We start from the raw sequence: 18,127 nt of genomic DNA on the forward strand, positions 1-18,127 counted from the left end.
GATAGGTTGACACTAATGTCCACGTTTCTGAATCCAGCCACTGGGCATCTTTTCCATCCTGGAAGAGGAGTGCATGTTCCCCAAGGCCACAGACACCTCCTTCAAGAACAAGCTCTATGACCAGCACCTGGGCAAGTCTGCCAACTTCCAGAAGCCCAAAGTGGTCAAAGGCAAGGCTGAGGCACACTTCTCGCTGATCCACTATGCAGGCACCGTGGACTACAACATTGGTGGCTGGCTTGACAAGAACAAGGACCCCCTAAATGACACTGTGGTCGGTCTGTACCAGAAGTCTGCAATGAAGACTCTGGCCAGTCTCTTTTCCACTTACGCTAGTGCTGAAGCAGGTACTCTCTGTGCTCTTAATCTAAATCAAGCCCATTCCCACAAAATGTTCATATAACATCACAGCCTCTAGGATTCTACTCTAATTGATGGGTTTTTCTTTCTACCTCAGACAGTGGCGCAAAGAAAGGTGCTAAGAAGAAGGGTTCTTCGTTCCAGACTGTATCAGCCCTTTTCAGGGTAAAGTACAAATTTCACCCAAAAAATCTATTCAGTTTCTATGAATTGTCATAATTATAGGGTTTAGAATAAATTAAGAGGGAATGGAATGTTCAAATATTCACTCTTATCACTGTAGAGCCAATGCAATGCTTCTCTTACAGGGTCAGATGCTCTACTACCCATTATTCCTCATTATGATCACTGATGTGTTCAGGAATGCCAAAATATCCTCAGAAGCTTTCTTACTATGTAATCAGGCTAATTTTTAAAGAAACATAGCTGAACTTCAAAGTTGTCCCTAAGGAAAGCTGTTCTCTTTATTCCACTAATGCTGCCCTTTGAGAATGATCCTGAGTTCCTCTTTGACAGTGAACCAGAGACACACTATTTAGCACATCCTTCCATCACATGTTGGTCCTCTGAGGTGGATTTAATTTTTTGTAATGACTGAAAATCATCTAACGTCAAGCGTGGTAATTTATGTGGATGATTAATCTAGAAAATATCTCTTAAAATTAAAATAACAAATAATTTTACTACAAATAATGTGATTTTGTTAGGTAGCTTAAAAACAGACTCTTCCAAAGGAAAGTATGTGAAATGTCTGGACTCAGGGCTGCTTTGTCAGAATCTGTATAGCTAAGTCTCATTCCTTTTAAAACTAAAGGCTATAACCCATCACTGAAACAGGGAAACTGGCCTGTTCTTTTCCTTTCTCACTACCAATCTGCATCACCTCACCAAGTAGACTCTTGCTTCATCAACTTATCCTTGCACACATCTTCAAGATTAGAAGCTCACAGTACTTATTCTCTCTTAATAGTTAACTGAGATATGAAAGAAAACAAAGCAACTTTGTTTTCTCTCAAAGAGTATACCTACAAAATATTAAGAAATATTTACACGTGAGTTTTCTATAGTTGAATAAAACTTCATAATCAGTCATAAACAATTACTCTTTCTGGAATAACACCCCTCCCAAGATGCTTCAGGCTGTGAATCATTCCCAGGCACCCAATATCCACCTACACAAGATTATACAGTCTCATGATTTTAGATTCTTAAAAACAAAACAAAGCAAAACAAAAACAGTACAAAACAAGAAGACAGGTCCCAGGGATAAAATAAACTTGAGGAAGGAATGGCAAAGGCAGGACAAGCACTAACCTAGGTTCCCAATGTAAACTACTATGAAAATTACTAGCACTGAGACAGATGGAAGAGGTTTTAGAGGCAATCTCAACTCTTTTCGAATTAAAGCCCAGAGAGACAAAGAGAATTTTACAGAGTCAAGCAGCTCATTAGCGGCAGAATGAGACCACAGTCTTTTGTCTGATTCCCAGTCGAAAACAATTCCTGTGCATCAAGGATATGGGATTTGCAGTTTGTTTATAGAATAGATCCTAGGTGTTATAAATGAATACCCTGGAGAGCTACATTTCTTCCCAGCACTTTGGCCTTGTGGTTGTCAGGCTAGAATTCTGGAGACCTTAAAAATACAGACCAATTGAAGCCTCACAGGCTTATCCCTAACAGTTAAGCGAGTGCCTAGGTTCACACCAAATAATTTAAAAAAAGCAATCCAAGATAAAACTTTCTCATCAAGTCCCTTCTGTCTGGTTTTCTAGGAAAATTTAAATAAGCTGATGACCAATCTGAGGAGCACTCACCCCCACTTTGTACGGTGCATCATCCCCAATGAAACCAAAACACCAGGTAAGACACTTCTGATACCCAAACAAGCGCCAGAATGTTTGCTTTAGACCATGAAATAAGGCATGTGTATTCTTCCTCTTAGGGGCCATGGAGCATGAACTTGTCCTGCATCAGCTGCGGTGTAACGGTGTGCTGGAAGGGATCCGCATCTGCAGGAAGGGGTTCCCAAGCAGGATCCTTTATGGGGATTTTAAACAAAGGCCAGTCACTCTTTGCTGTATTTCACTGAATGCTGTGAACACTTTATCATCTTAATTGTTGTCTTTTGTTCATTGTATTTCATGCCCCCTGCTTAGTAAATGTAAAATTAAGAAGTCAGATGATAAAGTCTTGTGGTAACAGGACAGGGTAACAGTTTGGAAGAGATGGTATTTCTTACAAACAGGAAGAAGGTGTGCATTAGACTACAGAAAAATCACATTGTTTTACTATTTGAACTTATAGGACAGCTGGATTTTCTACTTTTACTTTTTTTCTCACATCTTTGTTGATACTTCCTTTTTGGGTCATTTGGTTTCCCCATATAATCATACTTCCCTAATCATTCTTTTCTTTGTTTGACTGAACAGATACAAAGTTTTAAATGCAAGTGCTATCCCAGAAGGACAGTTCATTGACAGCAAGAAAGCTTCTGAGAAACTTCTTGCCTCTATTGATATTGATCACACCCAGTATAAATTTGGACATACCAAGGTATAGCTGCCATTTATTCCTACCTGATCCATACCCTTCTGCTATTTCTGTATCTCCTGTACCACGAAGAAGACTAATGATTCTCCTTTTCTCCAGGTTTTCTTCAAAGCTGGCCTTCTGGGTCTTCTAGAAGAAATGAGAGATGAAAAGTTGTCCCAAATTATAACAAGAACCCAAGCCGTCTGCAGGGGATTCCTAATGAGGGTAGAATATCAGAAGATGTTGCAAAGGAGGTAACAACCATGCAAATCATCTGCTTAGTAAAGAGAGTCCTTTGGGACTATCACCCTGCCCTTCTCATTTATTAACTTTCATTTTGTGGCTAATAAATGCTTCTTGTGCAGTTCAGAACTCACTCCTACAATATATCTGCCTTTGCTTAAACCCTCACACTTGGACTCCCTTCAATTTCTCCTGGTCCAAGCACCTCGCATAGAGCTACCTGAATAATTTGCAATAAACACGATTTTCATCATGCCATATCTCAGTCTGGGGACCTCTACCCACCCACCCCCACACCCCTCCCCCACTCAGCCTCTCATGTCAAATCCAAGTTGCTGTGCGTGGCTGTCTGGGGTCTCCGTATTCCCCAGCTCATCTGTCATTCCCAGTCATACAGCCTTTTCCAACTAGGCTAAACAATTTGCTTATCTCCTGTTTCCATGTTTGCCCCAGCCTTTCTCCTCATCCTAATTTACCTATTTACCAATTCAGAACTTGCACTTCTCCTTTCTCCAATGAGCCTCATTCAGCTGTATCTACCCAGCACTACTGCATTCCCTGCCCCCAACACCACACACACACATTTTGCATTCATTTTGCTTCTCTGTGCTTATTTGGATTTGCATTATAAGTCTTCCCAAGTCCTTCCCATGTGTCTACATTATGGTTTGTGTCATGGTATTTGCATTCTCAGAGTCATGGTTCTTGTAATTTGGACCTATACAGAAATAGAATTTACATTTTAATAAGCTTGAAAAGGCATTACAGATTGCTACAAGATAGTCAAACCTTGCTAGTCTAGTGCTACAGTTTACAGAAGGGGTATATTTTATTACTATTTAAAACTTGTCTTTAAATGAAACAAATCTGCATGCTCAATGCATGTTAAATTGCTTGCTGATACTAACGATCTAATTAAGCATATAAGAATGAGACATTTGAAAGAATCTGAGAAAAGCCAGCGTATTATCTGAAGAAGCTAACAAAAGTTTTTGAGTGGATACTTCAGTGATAATCAAGAGGAAAGGCTTCAAGAAAGACATGCTAAATCCTAAGTTCCTCAGATGAGGCAACTTTGAAAGCACCCAGCGTCATCTCACAGCTCACTCCATAGGCCAATGGCCCAGCGGCACAACCAATTCACAACTGCCACATCCACTCCCAAATCACTAGTATTATAATAGCTCAAATGATCTTAAATTGGTATGTGTTGTTCATATGTGCAAAGTATTCCTGCTCTCAAGTCTGCTCCTTTGCTAGTGTGGCAGGGTCGTGAGAACACAATTATTCAACATGAGCAGTACACATTAGCAACATGATTACACTGAGCACTAGTTTGTGTCTGTGTCTATATAAAGCCTGCATTTAGCAGATACAAAATCTGATTGATCATTTACACCTGGGATCATCACAAGGGGAACCTGCATGTAAAATAAAAAGTGACAATAACACTGCCCCTAATGGATGGATCTACACTGATATTTTTACGTCATTTCAGAGAAGCCCTTTTCTGCATCCAGTACAATATACGTGCCTTCATGAACGTCAAGCACTGGCCCTGGATGAGGCTCTTCTTCAAGATCAAACCCCTTCTCAAGAGCGCAGAGACTGAGAAGGAGATGGCTACCATGAAGGAAGAGTTTCAGAAAACCAAAGATGAGCTTGCCAAGTCAGAGGCGAAAAGGAAGGAACTGGAGGAAAAAATGGTCACTCTCTTAAAAGAGAAAAATGACCTGCAGCTCCAGGTTCAATCTGTGAGTATTCTGAATGTTGCATGTTACTGAAGCATTTCTGGAAGGCATATGCACTTTGGATTTACAAATAGCCTTGTCTTAAAAAAGAAAATCTCAAGTTACTTTTTTAAGGATTTCACTCATCTTTCAGTAGTCCTATGAGGAAGATACACACAAAGATTTCCAAATTACAAATGGAAAAGGGAGGACTGAAGAACATATTCAACAGTATCACAAATCTAGCAACCATGAGGAAGAATTTAAACGCCATGCCCCAGATCTCAGTCAGATATAGCACCCATTTGCCTCGCATACCTCATCTCAGCCTTACAAGGATTGTCTTAGTCTCCGAACACCAAGTCTATGAGATTGTTTTGAAATTAAAGAAAAGCCATTATTTTTTAAATTCAATTAGCTAACATACAGTACATCATTAGTTTCAGAGGTAGTGTCCAATATTTTATCAGTTGTGAATTATTTGTGATAAGCAAATTGTTTAGCCTGGCTGGAAAAGCCTTTGTGGTTGGGAATGGCAGATGAGCTGGGGATTACAGAGAGCCCTGACAGCCATGCACAGCAACTTGGATTTGACAATGCTCGTTACATCACATGCCCTCCTTAACGCCTGTCACCCAATTTACCCATCCCCCCCACCAACCTCCCCTCCAGCAACCCTTTGTTTCCTATGATTAAGAGTCTCTGGTTTGTTTTCCTTTCTGATTTTGTCCTGTTTTATTTTTCTCTCCCTTCCCCCATGATCCTCTGCACTGTTTTTTATATTCCACATGGATGAAACCATATAATAAATGTCTTTCTCTGATTGATGTATTTCACTCAGCATACCTTCCAGTTCTATCTATCCACATTGATGTAAATGACAAGATTCATCCTTTCTGATGGCTAAGTAATATTCCATTGAGTGTATACACACACACACACACACAATCTTCTTTATCCATTCATCCATCGAAGGACATCTGGGCTCTTTCCATAGTTTGGCTATTGTGGACACTGTTGCTATAAACACTGGGGTGCAGGTTCCCCTTATTCTTATTTCTCTCTATGCCTAACCCCTGAGATTTAGCTCAGTAAATCTGTTTGCAGTTACATGAACTAAGCAACCAGGGTGTGAGGTAGAGCCAAGTTCCCTCTGTGATTCTTCCCAGTTCTTAAGGCTTCTGTTTACTTGGCTCAGGAAGGAGCTGTAACCAGGATAGGGGATAGTTTGGACCAGTGTTCTGGCCAAGCATAACTGCCCATTTCTATGGTCCAGAAGCCCACCAGTGTCATAAAGAAACCTGTGAAAAGAATAGTTTTCCCCAAAATTTTAAGCTATCAACTTTCCCTTCTGATACTTTCACTTACATGAAGGCTGTATTTTCCCTAAACACATGACCAACAGCCTCTTCACAGTTCTTACCATCGGTCAGGGAGAGAACACTTATGAATGCATCACTATTAAAAATAAAAGCAAAGGAACCCTGAGAAGTTCCCTATTATCATCCGTTTAAGCATTTAAAACACATAACCTATGAACAAAACACTGAGTGAGAAGTTAAAGAAATTCCCCAGGCCAGAGTACTCTAATAAGGCTGAGCTGATTTTTATTTGAGTTTTTCAGTCACTCATAAAAACTCTATGGAGCTATGTAATGCCTTAAAATTATATGTTCTTGCATATTCTAAAATTCATGTTGAGACTAATAGGTGATCCTTAAGATGGAAATGAAAACTGTGGACAGTTACAGCACTGCTATGGACTATCAGGAAGGTTGCAAGCATATAACAAATGTGCATGGAAATGTATTCACAGGCATAAAATTATTTAAGTTCTTTTTCTTTTCCTTTTTAAAATTCAGTCTAACAACTAGTTGCTTGAGGTGAACAGGGAATGATCAAAACCAAATCCAACCAATCTAAATCAAAATCTTTGAATATTGCAGCTGAAATGTTCCTAGCAATCGTTTATTCCCACCTCAACTACATGAGAAAATTGAGAATAAAGGAATAAAGTCATTTGCCTATGTTCATCCATATGGAGGAAATACTGAGACAAGAACTCAGGCTTCCCATGGCCTATCACTCCTCTAGACACTACTTTGTAGTCAACTGCTTCAAACCAATCATTTTTCACATTAATTTGTTTCTAAATCTATAGTCTCGCTTTTAATTAGCTCCATTTCTCCGGGCCATGTAATAATGTTCAATTAAGTTTAATTTATATTCATACTGAAGAAGTTACCAGCATTCAGCAAACACTACTATATTGTGCAAAGAACAAGTTCAAAATTGTAACAAGTTCTCTAAAGACCTTAATGAATCTCTCCACAGGAAGCTGACGCCTTGGCTGATGCAGAGGAAAGGTGTGAACAACTGATTAAAAACAAAATCCAGTTGGAGGCCAAGATCAAGGAGGTGACTGAGAGAGCAGAGGATGAGGAGGAGATCAATGCTGAGCTGACGGCCAAGAAGAGGAAACTGGAGGACGAGTGTTCAGAGCTCAAGAAAGATATTGACGACCTTGAGCTGACCCTGGCCAAGGTCGAAAAGGAGAAGCATGCCACAGAGAACAAGGTATGAAACACATTCTGTTCCACCACAGAGAGATTCTGCCCCCCTACTAAGCTGCTTTAGAGCAGGTATCATTTCTTTAATTTTTCAAGGTAAAAAACCTCACAGAAGAGATGGCAGGCCTGGATGAAACCATCGCAAAGCTGACCAAGGAGAAGAAGGCCCTCCAAGAGGCCCACCAGCAGACCCTGGATGACCTGCAGGCAGAAGAGGACAAGGTCAACACCCTGACCAAAGCTAAAACCAAGCTAGAGCAGCAAGTGGATGATGTAAGTGTGTTTCTGATTATACACTGGAAGGATTTTTTTTTAAAATACACTTTCAGTATTTAATACGTTTTCCTTTCTCATTAGCTTGAAGGGTCTCTAGAGCAAGAAAGGAAACTTCGAATGGATCTAGAAAGGGCAAAGAGGAAACTAGAGGGAGACCTAAAATTGGCCCAAGAATCCACAATGGATGCCGAAAATGACAAGCAGCAACTTGATGAGAAACTCAAAAAGTAGGCACTCCAGAAAAAAATTCCATGTGATACCATCTTTCAATTCAGGAGTACTAATATGTCTTATTCTTCTGTCTAAAGGAAAGAATTTGAAATCAGCAATCTGCTAAGCAAAATTGAAGATGAGCAAGCAATAGAAATTCAACTACAGAAGAAGATCAAAGAGCTGCAGGTGAACCACCTCCCCTTCATTTTTTATCTGTACGCCAAAAGCCCTGAGGTTGAGATGAGTTTATGTTACTGTGCATGTGTTACTCCCAGGCCCGCATCGAGGAGCTGGAGGAGGAAATCGAGGCAGAGCGCGCCTCCAGGGCCAAAGCAGAGAAGCAGCGCTCTGACCTCTCCCGGGAACTGGAGGAGATCAGCGAGCGCCTGGAAGAAGCTGGCGGGGCCACATCTGCCCAGATTGAGATGAACAAGAAGCGGGAGGCCGAGTTCCAGAAGATGCGCAGGGACCTGGAGGAGGCCACCCTGCAGCATGAAGCCACAGCGGCTACCCTGAGAAAGAAGCACGCGGACAGCGTGGCTGAGCTCGGGGAGCAGATAGACAACCTGCAGAGGGTCAAGCAGAAGCTGGAGAAGGAGAAGAGTGAGATGAAGATGGAGATCGATGACCTTGCCAGTAATGCAGAGACCATTTCCAAAGCCAAGGTACCCAATACCATCTCTAAATGATGGTAATTAATAACCTGATAGAACATTCATTGTTCTGTCACTAAACATTGTTTGCTAGCAGTTTATAGCACTAATCTAGTATTTCCTATTCTAATATATTCCATTCTATGTCAGTTCTGTTAGTGCTTGCTTATGACCTATTAAGACTATTTCAAAATCCCCTTTAATCAAGTGTCAATATCACTGGAAAAAATGAATGGGCTCTAACAATGGTCACTTCAGGGACATTCCATACTTACCATGCTTGAATCCTAGCCTGTCCCATCAAGTTGGTGCCATAACTTTCCACTCAGACTTGAGTTTATTCACTCTAAATATACCTGAAGAATCAAGTTTTGGCGTTTTTGTTTGTTTTTTACTGCATTCAATGTCTCATCTTTCACTGCTACATGTCCTGTAGGGGAACCTTGAAAAGATGTGTCGCACTCTAGAAGATCAGGTGAGTGAACTTAAGACCAAGGAAGAGGAGCAGCAACGGCTGATCAACGACCTGACAGCTCAGAGAGCACGTGTGCAGACAGAAGCAGGTGGGGACCTTTCCCTGGACTCTGAAACTACATGCTAGATAAAAGTGATTCCAGGGGTTCTGAAGAAACAGCAATACTCCCTCCCATTTTACAGAGGAATAAACAAATTGTTAGAATCTGCTGAGCAGGTCAAAAAGAATACAAAGCAAGAATTGGCAGGATAGTTTACTTGCTACACTCCTGTGCTATCTGTGCTTTTTACTGCCAGTACTAATCAGTTCTAAACTCGTATTTACAAGCAGATAAAGTATATATTTGATATATAAATAAATGTATAGGTATACACAGGTAAGAAAGCTTAAGCTTATTTTTATGCTGTTAACCAATTCATTTACTTCTATTATTCTTAGGTGAATATTCCCGACAATTAGATGAAAAAGATGCTTTAGTCTCCCAACTTTCAAGAAGCAAACAAGCATCTACACAGCAGATTGAGGAGCTGAAACGTCAGCTGGAGGAAGAAACTAAAGTGAGTTTTACCAAAGATCATCTTGGCTGAGCAAATCTAAACATGTCCATTCAGATTCTACTCCGGGTATGTAAATTATGTATCACTAAATAAATGAATTTAAGTCACGAAACTAGTCCTCCTGCAGGCCAAGAACGCCCTGGCCCACGCCCTGCAGTCCTCCCGCCATGACTGTGACCTGCTGCGAGAACAGTATGAGGAGGAACAGGAGGGCAAGGCCGAGCTGCAGAGGGCACTGTCCAAGGCTAACAGCGAGGTGGCCCAGTGGAGGACCAAATATGAGACGGACGCCATCCAGCGCACCGAGGAGTTGGAAGAGGCCAAGTACGTGCTGCAAACGCTGAGGGAGGAAAAGAACATGGTTTCCTAGCTGCACAACTCAGCAGCATTCCTGAACACTATGATGATGATGTTGTTGATGGTAACAACAGCAACAGCACACGCTAAATTTACTGAGAGGACACTATGTGTCAAGTATTATATATACCCATTAGCTCATTTAGTTTTCATAGCAACATCATGTTTTATCCCTATGTTCAAACAAGGGAACAGGATTTGAGAGGTTAACCAACCAACCCAAGGGCACATGATTAATACACAGTATGGCTAGGATTAGAACCAGATATTCTGACTCCAGAGACCACCTTCTTCAGTCCTGCAGTAGGAAGACACAGCTCTCCAACCTCATGCTGGAGGCCACTAAACTGTACATAATGTCCAGGGCTGGTCTAAATAAAATAAAGCTTAGTCTGATAGATCAAAAAGGACCTTCAAGTAGATCTTCTTGGGCTTCAGGGCTAAAGGCTTTCCTATACCTTAAAGATGCAGAATTGGCACATGATGGGGCAATGAAGAATACAGGTGACTCAGAAGGAATCACCATGCTTCACCTGCTTTTTGTCACAAAGTTTCTAAAGAAACTTTCCCTGGTTTTCTCTAGGGAAAAAGTACATAAATGAAATAGAAAGTTTAAGAAAGCAAATAAATAGTCTCGGTACATTTTTGCCCAATAAAATACCTAGATAGCCTCATATCCTTTCTGGAATGAGAGAAGACATTTACACCAATCAGCAAAATTGTCCTGGATAATCATTTTCTGCAACCATACTCAATCAGAAGTCCTGAAAACCCTGAATTACTTATGTAGTAAGACACAATGGAGCACTAACAGCAGCCTCAAAGAACTGAATCCAGGTGGCTCACCACTTTGGACCTTTTCATACAGGACCAATCAAGAAAGCAGTTCTGGATGCCACAGTTTGGGTAACGATATGTTACCCGCCATTGTAGAAGCAGGACTATCAAAGGGGCCTAGGGTGTTATCTCTTGTCCCTGTTCTAAACCACTCTCCATAATTGCCTGGCTAACGTTTCAGGAAGAAGCTGGCCCAGCGTCTGCAGGAAGCTGAGGAGCACGTAGAAGCTGTGAACGCCAAATGTGCTTCCCTGGAGAAGACAAAGCAGCGGCTCCAAAATGAGGTGGAGGACCTCATGCTGGATGTGGAGAGATCTAATGCTGCCTGCGCTGCTCTTGACAAAAAGCAGAGGAACTTTGACAAGGTGCCCAGGCCTACTTAATAAACTTCATCAATGTTTTATGTGGTCTCCCTTTCTCCTTGCAGCAGCTCCTTGCAGCAGCTGACAATCCTGCTGCTTTTCAGGTTCTGGCAGAGTGGAAACAGAAGTATGAGGAAACTCAGGCTGAACTGGAGGCCTCCCAGAAGGAGGCTCGCACTCTCAGCACTGAGCTGTTCAAGGTCAAGAATGCCTATGAGGAATCCCTAGATCAAGTGGAAACCCTAAAGAGAGAGAACAAGAACTTGCAGCGTGAGTGCTCTTGAACTTCCAACGGCCCTGGCAAGAGCCGGCAGTGAGGTTCCCTGTTACCTCAGTCTGACTACTACTCTCTTGTCTGTTCACCCACAGAGGAGATTTCTGACCTCACTGAGCAGATTGCTGAGGGAGGGAAGCAAATCCATGAATTGGAGAAAATAAAGAAGCAAGTGGAACAAGAGAAATGTGACATTCAGGCTGCCTTAGAGGAAGCAGAAGTACGTATTACCAGGTTGTGAGGAAAATTCAAAGACATAAGTGAAAATACTCAAAGTGAGCAATGGACCCATTATTACAGAGCTGGTGGGAATATGAACTCATATAGCTTTATGAAGGACAATTTGGCAACAGTTATCAAAAGCCTTAAAAAGTAATACTATGACCCACCACTTCCGTGAGAATCTATCTCAAGAAAATTACCTTCAATAGAGGTAAATCTTTAAGCACAAAGATGTCTAATCCAAGAATAAGATGAAGCAAACTATGGAACATTCATTATGATGCAATTGTATACAACCATTAAATATAATTAATATAGAGAAATATTTACGGTAGACATTAATTTTTAAAGTGAAGACACATTTGAATATACACTATAATTTCATCACCCAAAAATATATATAAGTAGGAAAAAAGACTAGAAACAATGTACCACATTAAAATGATTATCATTGGGTGGGGGGCACAATAGGAGGTTTTTCTTTGTTTTTATATATTGCTCTATGTCCTACAGTGAACATACATTTTATAATCAGAAAAATGTTTTAAAACTAAGAATTCCCACAAACACATTTTAATGTAAAAAACAGATTAAGAGTTCATGTTTAGTACGAGTTTAACTGTAAGTTTTGTTAGTACTCACATAAATAATATTTATATAGCACTTCATACTCTATAAAGCACCTTTATTACAGAACTGCCCTGTATGATCTATGACTGAATACACAAACAAAAAAATGAATTTACCTAGCAGTTCCTGGAACTGTTGTATTGAAATTTATAAAATCAGACAAATTGATGTAAGAGTTCAGCTCACAAGGGAATATACTCCAAATATTCAAGTTATTTTTCCATCATTAACTGATCGTTTTGTTAAGGCATCTCTTGAACATGAAGAGGGAAAGATTCTGCGCATCCAGCTAGAGCTGAACCAAGTCAAGTCTGAAGTCGACAAGAAAATTACAGAGAAGGATGAAGAAATTGACCAGCTGAAGAGAAACCACATCAGGGTCATGGAGTCGATGCAGAGCACCCTCGATGCTGAGATCAGGAGCAGGAATGATGCTCTGAGAGTCAAGAAGAAGATGGAGGGAGACCTCAATGAGATGGAAATCCAGCTGAATCATGCCAACCGCTTGGCTGCAGAGAGTTTGAGGAACTACAGGAACACCCAAGGCATCCTGAAGGTAAACAGGTCCACATAAATAGCTAAGTCAGGCAAGTGACCTGTTCTCCATTCAGCAAAGTATCTTTGTGCTAAACAATCTATTTTTTTCTTTTAACAAATTATCCAGCTCACAGTATGGAAACAGCTAAATTAAATGTGCACAGAATATATTTTTACAGAAATGCTATATAAAAAAACAGAAGCCCCAAGATAAGCTTTGATATGAAAGAAAGTACAAGACTTTGGTACCAATAAGCCTGAAGTGGAGCCTTAGTTTGTTACTTACTGGCTGCCTGATTTTAGGCAAATGAGGTTAACCTCTCAAAACCTCTGCTGCTGCTTCTACAAAATAAGAATGAAACTACTCACCTCATAGGGTTCCTGTGAGAACCAAATAAGATAACAGATGTCAAGTACTGGGGGGAGCATATGGAAAACAGTCTATAAATGACAGCCACTGGTTACTCACACATGAAAAAAATAACCAGTTAATGGCATAAATAGAATGACAAACTGTCTCCTAATCATTCTTGCTCACCTAAGCCAGTGACATCACCATTTTCACACTAATTCAAATGACAGGCCAGTCATTTCCTGCTCCTGGCACCAGTACCTTCTTCCAGTTCACCTCCACGGATGTTCACATCCTCTTCAGAGTGTCTATGGCTTTTTTTTTTTTTTAACTTGACAGGACACTCAGCTCCACCTGGATGATGCTCTCCGAGGCCAGGAGGACCTGAAGGAGCAGTTGGCCATGGTGGAGCGCAGAGCCAACCTGCTGCAGGCTGAGATCGAGGAGCTGAGAGCCACTCTGGAGCAGACAGAGAGGAGCAGGAAAACTGCAGAGCAGGAGCTCCTAGATGCCAGTGAGCGCGTCCAGCTCCTCCACACCCAGGTTTGATTCGCATCAAACAAATGTTGATGTACGGTTAAGTGATGGATCCATTACCTAACAGGGAAATACTCCATTTAATAATTATGTGTATAATTATACTGGAAAATAGCGGGGAAATACTCCATTTTAATACAAAATGTGTATATTTTAAAAAAGGATGGGGGATTATGCTCTAAAATACTAACTGCAGTTATCTTCGAATGATAGGATTGTGGCGATATTTTGGTTATGTGTTCCTCAGATTTTCTACCAAGAAAAAGGAGAACATTTTATTTAAAACTGGGTTTGACTCTTTTGATTATTTTGAAAACCATGATGTAGAATAAACTTGAATAAACATGATCTGTTAACTCCAAAATCCAAAAATGTGCCATGTAGTGTTTCTCGTCAGGAGTCCTTCTGCGTTTAGTATTGTGCTTACTGTCCTTGTGTCCTGCAGGACACTGTTGATGTGCCTGGACATTAAATGCAGTAGCACCAGGTAGTCATTTTCACAAGCAAAAATATCTACCTACAAATATTTCCAAATACCCATTACAGCAGTGTTGATTCCCTCTGAGAACAACTGGGTTAGAATTTAAATAAAATGTTTTCATAAAACTAATTCAGTATTCCCCCAGGGAGCAAACTATAAAAGTTAACAGAGAATAGATCCTTTCTAACTAAAAAACTCCCAATGCCAGGCACTCACAAAAAGAATTCATTGTTTTCTATTATTTCCAACCTTTTAAGAATAGAATATTAGTAAGGTCTGACTGAAATATAATTGAAAGAGTAATTAATATAGGCATTCTTAAAACTCCCAAGTCCTTATGCAAAAATTAGACAGACAAGGGGACCGGGGGAGGGGGGGAATGTTCCGACTTTTCAAATGATTGGTATTTTGCACTGAACAAATATTTAAAGCTGAATAGTAAACTTGCCATTAGGTCCCCTGCACAAGCCAACAAGTAAGACATCTATAAAAGTCCACATTGGCAAATAGCAAGTCTTTGAAATTCCCATGGACTATTTTTAACAGAATACCAGCCTGATCAACACCAAGAAAAAATTGGAAAATGATGTTTCACAACTCCAGAGTGAAGTGGAGGAAGTCATTCAAGAATCACGTAATGCAGAAGAGAAGGCCAAGAAGGCCATCACAGATGTGAGCAAGATAAGCACTTGTTTTACTGATACACGTGTGTTACCTGCCATTACTAGATTTCTTTATTGTCCTGGTGTATTTACTAATCAGGCGGCCATGATGGCCGAGGAGCTGAAGAAGGAGCAGGACACCAGTGCCCACCTGGAGCGGATGAAGAAGAACATGGAGCAGACAGTGAAGGACCTGCAGCATCGTCTGGACGAGGCTGAGCAGCTGGCCCTAAAGGGTGGGAAGAAGCAGATCCAGAAACTGGAGGCCAGGGTGGGTCTCTCAATCTTTCAGAATCTGGGAAGGGGCTAAGGGGACTCCCCCTATCTCTCTCTCTCTCTCTCTCCCTACATATTGATGCCCATCTTCGTCCTGAGGCTGAGGACATCCACTCAGTATCTTCAGCAGGTCCTGAGCTCATTAATAGCCCCCAAGATTGGCTGCATACGTATCTTTCTTCATTGTAGGTACATGAGCTTGAAGGAGAGGTTGAAAGTGAGCAGAAACGTAATGCTGAGGCTGTTAAAGGTTTGCGGAAACACGAGAGAAGAGTAAAAGAACTCACCTACCAGGTAAGGGGAATAGCTTTTTAGAATATCCAGACTTCCTGCCCAAAGGGAAACTGACAATCTGGTAACTATGTGGTACTCACAGTCAGATCCACGTGAACTTGATATATAAGTACAAGGGCAAATGATAGAACTGTTTATCAGAGACCCTTTCCTAAGCTAGGAAAGGGATGGAGGCCTTTGAAAACAGCAATACCAGAGAAAAGGACATAGGTTTTAAAGTCAGATAAACTGAATATTAGTTCTAATATGGCCTCTCTTAATTTTTCAACTTGGGTTAAGTTACTTAATACCCTAAACCTTAGTTTCATTCCCTATGAAACAGAGTAATAACATGTAGGGAGTAGGGAGGTGATATTACAGAACATGTGTAGAAGTCCCTAACACAGCACCCACATATGGTGATTTTCAGCAAAAATAGCTACTATTAATACTATGGAGGAAGTCTCAGCATTGACCAAGTTTACCCCAGGCCCACCTGCCATCATACCAAAGTGATTTATTTTACTACCTGTAGGAGGCTCATTTCATTGTACTGAATGCAGATTGTTTGTCAAACCCCCAGACTGAGGAAGACCGCAAGAATGTCCTCAGGCTGCAGGACTTGGTAGATAAATTACAGGCGAAGGTGAAATCATACAAGAGACAAGCTGAGGAGGCTGTGAGTATCTTTAAGCCCTTCAGAGAAGAAGAAAGCTTCTTTTGGGGTAGAAAGTGTATTAAGAAAAAAGAAAAAGAAAAAGAAAAAGAAAAAGAAAAAGAAAGGAAAGGAAAGGAAAGGAAAGGAAGAAGAAAGAGTATTAAGAGAATGCGTCAATGAGAAAAAAAGCAAAATAAAATATACCACTCATATTATAAATATGAATTTATGCCCAAATCCTGATTATAGAATAAGACTTCAAGAGGAGGTATTTTTATTAAGCAATTTGTGAGCACTGCGGGGAAAAAAAGAAGTTCTAAATAACCCACCTTACTTGATAGCTGCAAAGAATATACCATCCCAACTCTAATCCATAATAAATACTCTTCTCCTTCTAGAAATGCACAAAATCAAGTATTCTCAAGAGTCAAACATAAATCTTTACCCCAACTGACTCATTCACACACTACCAGTGTCAGCAGGGGCTCCTCTCTCCACACGTCCTGTGGCAAATAAGAACATGCTAGAAGATTCTCCAGCTTCCCTTTTCCTGAGTGTTCCCCATTCTTCTAAACACAATGTGGTAGGTAGAAAGCAGACAGGAAGTTGAGAGCTTCTTATCCCCACTGCCTACACAGACAGGAAGTTAAGACAGGGAAAAGGAGAGGAGAGGCTCAAATGGTAATAAATAAAACCAACAGCTGCATGCTTCTTCCCAGACCAACTTTTCCCCTTTCTCCATTTACCAGAGTTACCAACATATATGGCAAAACTGGTTAAGTGAGGTTGTCCCAAAGTTAAAATTTGACCTTGCATTTACTTATTAAACTCTGTCAGGGCATATGGCTCTCTTCCTCCTTTTGACCCAGTCCATGTATCACAAACAGATTTCATATACACATGGGTTTTACACACTAACGTTATCTTTCCACTTCAGAAGTGTTTCTTCCTTCATTCTTTAGAATGAAAAAAATACATAATTGATGTTACAAATTCTGTCCAGATTTGAAGTCAGGCATGGCAAGCAGACCATAAGAAGTATATATCTGAGTTGAGGAGGGAATTCTGTTTGGTGACAAGTACAGTAACCACAAACTCTAATTCTCACAATTTTATCTTACTTCTTAGGAGGAACAATCCAACACTAATCTTGCTAAATTCCGCAAGCTCCAGCACGAGCTGGAGGAGGCCGAGGAGCGGGCTGACATCGCCGAGTCCCAGGTCAACAAGCTGCGGGTGAAGAGCCGAGAGGTTCACACGAAAATCAGTGCGGAGTGAACACATCTGCCTGATGCTGCCAAGGGGCTGAAGAAATGCACAGAATGTGCTATTCTAGGCCACTTGTTTATTTTTCTCTTAATGCTGAATAAATAAAAACTCTAGTAAACCTATAAATTAAAGCAAACTCATTTTTTCATTTGCAGATTATTTACTCTCAAGTATAGTTCTCACCTAGCTATTTTTTATACTACATATGGTTTTGCCAAGCATTCAATATTTTGTATCTCCATCACCACCCAGCATCCCCTTTCCCACCCCCACTACTCCCCATATACACATACAAGTATCTTTTGCTGGACTTGAATTTAACTCTCTCTAGATCATTACAAATTATTAAGGAAGACATTCCCTAAAGCTGCCTCTCTAGACAGGGTACATTGATTGATCCACTTCACAAGTAGTTATTGAGTATCTACTCTGTGCTAGGCACTGTTTTTTTTTTAAGATTTTATTTATTTATTCATTCATTCATTCATTCATTCATTCATAAGAGACGGGGGGGGGGGGGGGCGGGCAGAGACACAGGCAGAGGGAGAAGCAGGCTTCATGCAGGGAGCCTAATGTGGGACTCAATCCCGGGACTCCAGGATCACGCCTTAAGCCAATGGCAAGCACTAAACCGCTGAGCCACCCAGGGATCCCCTAGGCACTGTTTTATGTTCTGTGCATACAGCAGTGAGCAAAGAGAGCTCCTGCCCTCTGAGAAGTTACATTCTACAACAGTAGAAAGGCAACCAACAAATAAGGCACATAACATGTCAGATGCTAAGTTTCAAT

The 18,127-nt window shown here is 40.8% G+C and overlaps 1 protein-coding gene across 3 annotated transcripts in view; it reads left to right on the forward strand.

Annotated features, from left to right (window-relative positions):
- Positions 1-17,478, forward strand: part of LOC129497313 (myosin-8) — a 29,201-nt gene extending 11,723 nt beyond the window's left edge. For 2 of the 3 annotated variants that reach the window (XM_055306130.1, XM_055306129.1), the window contains exons 15-39: positions 38-347; positions 458-525; positions 2,136-2,223; positions 2,306-2,423; positions 2,793-2,916; positions 3,013-3,149; positions 4,637-4,892; positions 7,202-7,444; positions 7,534-7,710; positions 7,795-7,940; positions 8,022-8,112; positions 8,202-8,591; positions 9,016-9,142; positions 9,493-9,611; positions 9,739-9,935; positions 10,987-11,170; positions 11,272-11,437; positions 11,537-11,661; positions 12,541-12,849; positions 13,522-13,725; positions 14,747-14,872; positions 14,963-15,133; positions 15,328-15,432; positions 15,947-16,090; positions 17,198-17,478. In XM_055306130.1, coding sequence (XP_055162105.1) covers positions 38-347; positions 458-525; positions 2,136-2,223; positions 2,306-2,423; positions 2,793-2,916; positions 3,013-3,149; positions 4,637-4,892; positions 7,202-7,444; positions 7,534-7,710; positions 7,795-7,940; positions 8,022-8,112; positions 8,202-8,591; positions 9,016-9,142; positions 9,493-9,611; positions 9,739-9,935; positions 10,987-11,170; positions 11,272-11,437; positions 11,537-11,661; positions 12,541-12,849; positions 13,522-13,725; positions 14,747-14,872; positions 14,963-15,133; positions 15,328-15,432; positions 15,947-16,090; positions 17,198-17,347 — 4,275 coding nt within the window. In that variant the 3' untranslated portion in view covers positions 17,348-17,478. The remainder of the gene's footprint in view (positions 1-37; positions 348-457; positions 526-2,135; positions 2,224-2,305; positions 2,424-2,792; positions 2,917-3,012; positions 3,150-4,636; positions 4,893-7,201; positions 7,445-7,533; positions 7,711-7,794; positions 7,941-8,021; positions 8,113-8,201; positions 8,592-9,015; positions 9,143-9,492; positions 9,612-9,738; positions 9,936-10,986; positions 11,171-11,271; positions 11,438-11,536; positions 11,662-12,540; positions 12,850-13,521; positions 13,726-14,746; positions 14,873-14,962; positions 15,134-15,327; positions 15,433-15,946; positions 16,091-17,197) is intronic. The other variant, XM_055306132.1, reaches the window with a different exon arrangement.
- The last annotated feature ends 649 nt before the right edge of the window (positions 17,479-18,127 follow it).

Source organism: Nyctereutes procyonoides, unplaced genomic scaffold (assembly GCF_905146905.1).
Source record: "Nyctereutes procyonoides isolate TBG_1078 unplaced genomic scaffold, NYPRO_anot_genome, whole genome shotgun sequence".
NCBI classification, from domain to species: domain Eukaryota; kingdom Metazoa; phylum Chordata; class Mammalia; order Carnivora; family Canidae; genus Nyctereutes; species Nyctereutes procyonoides.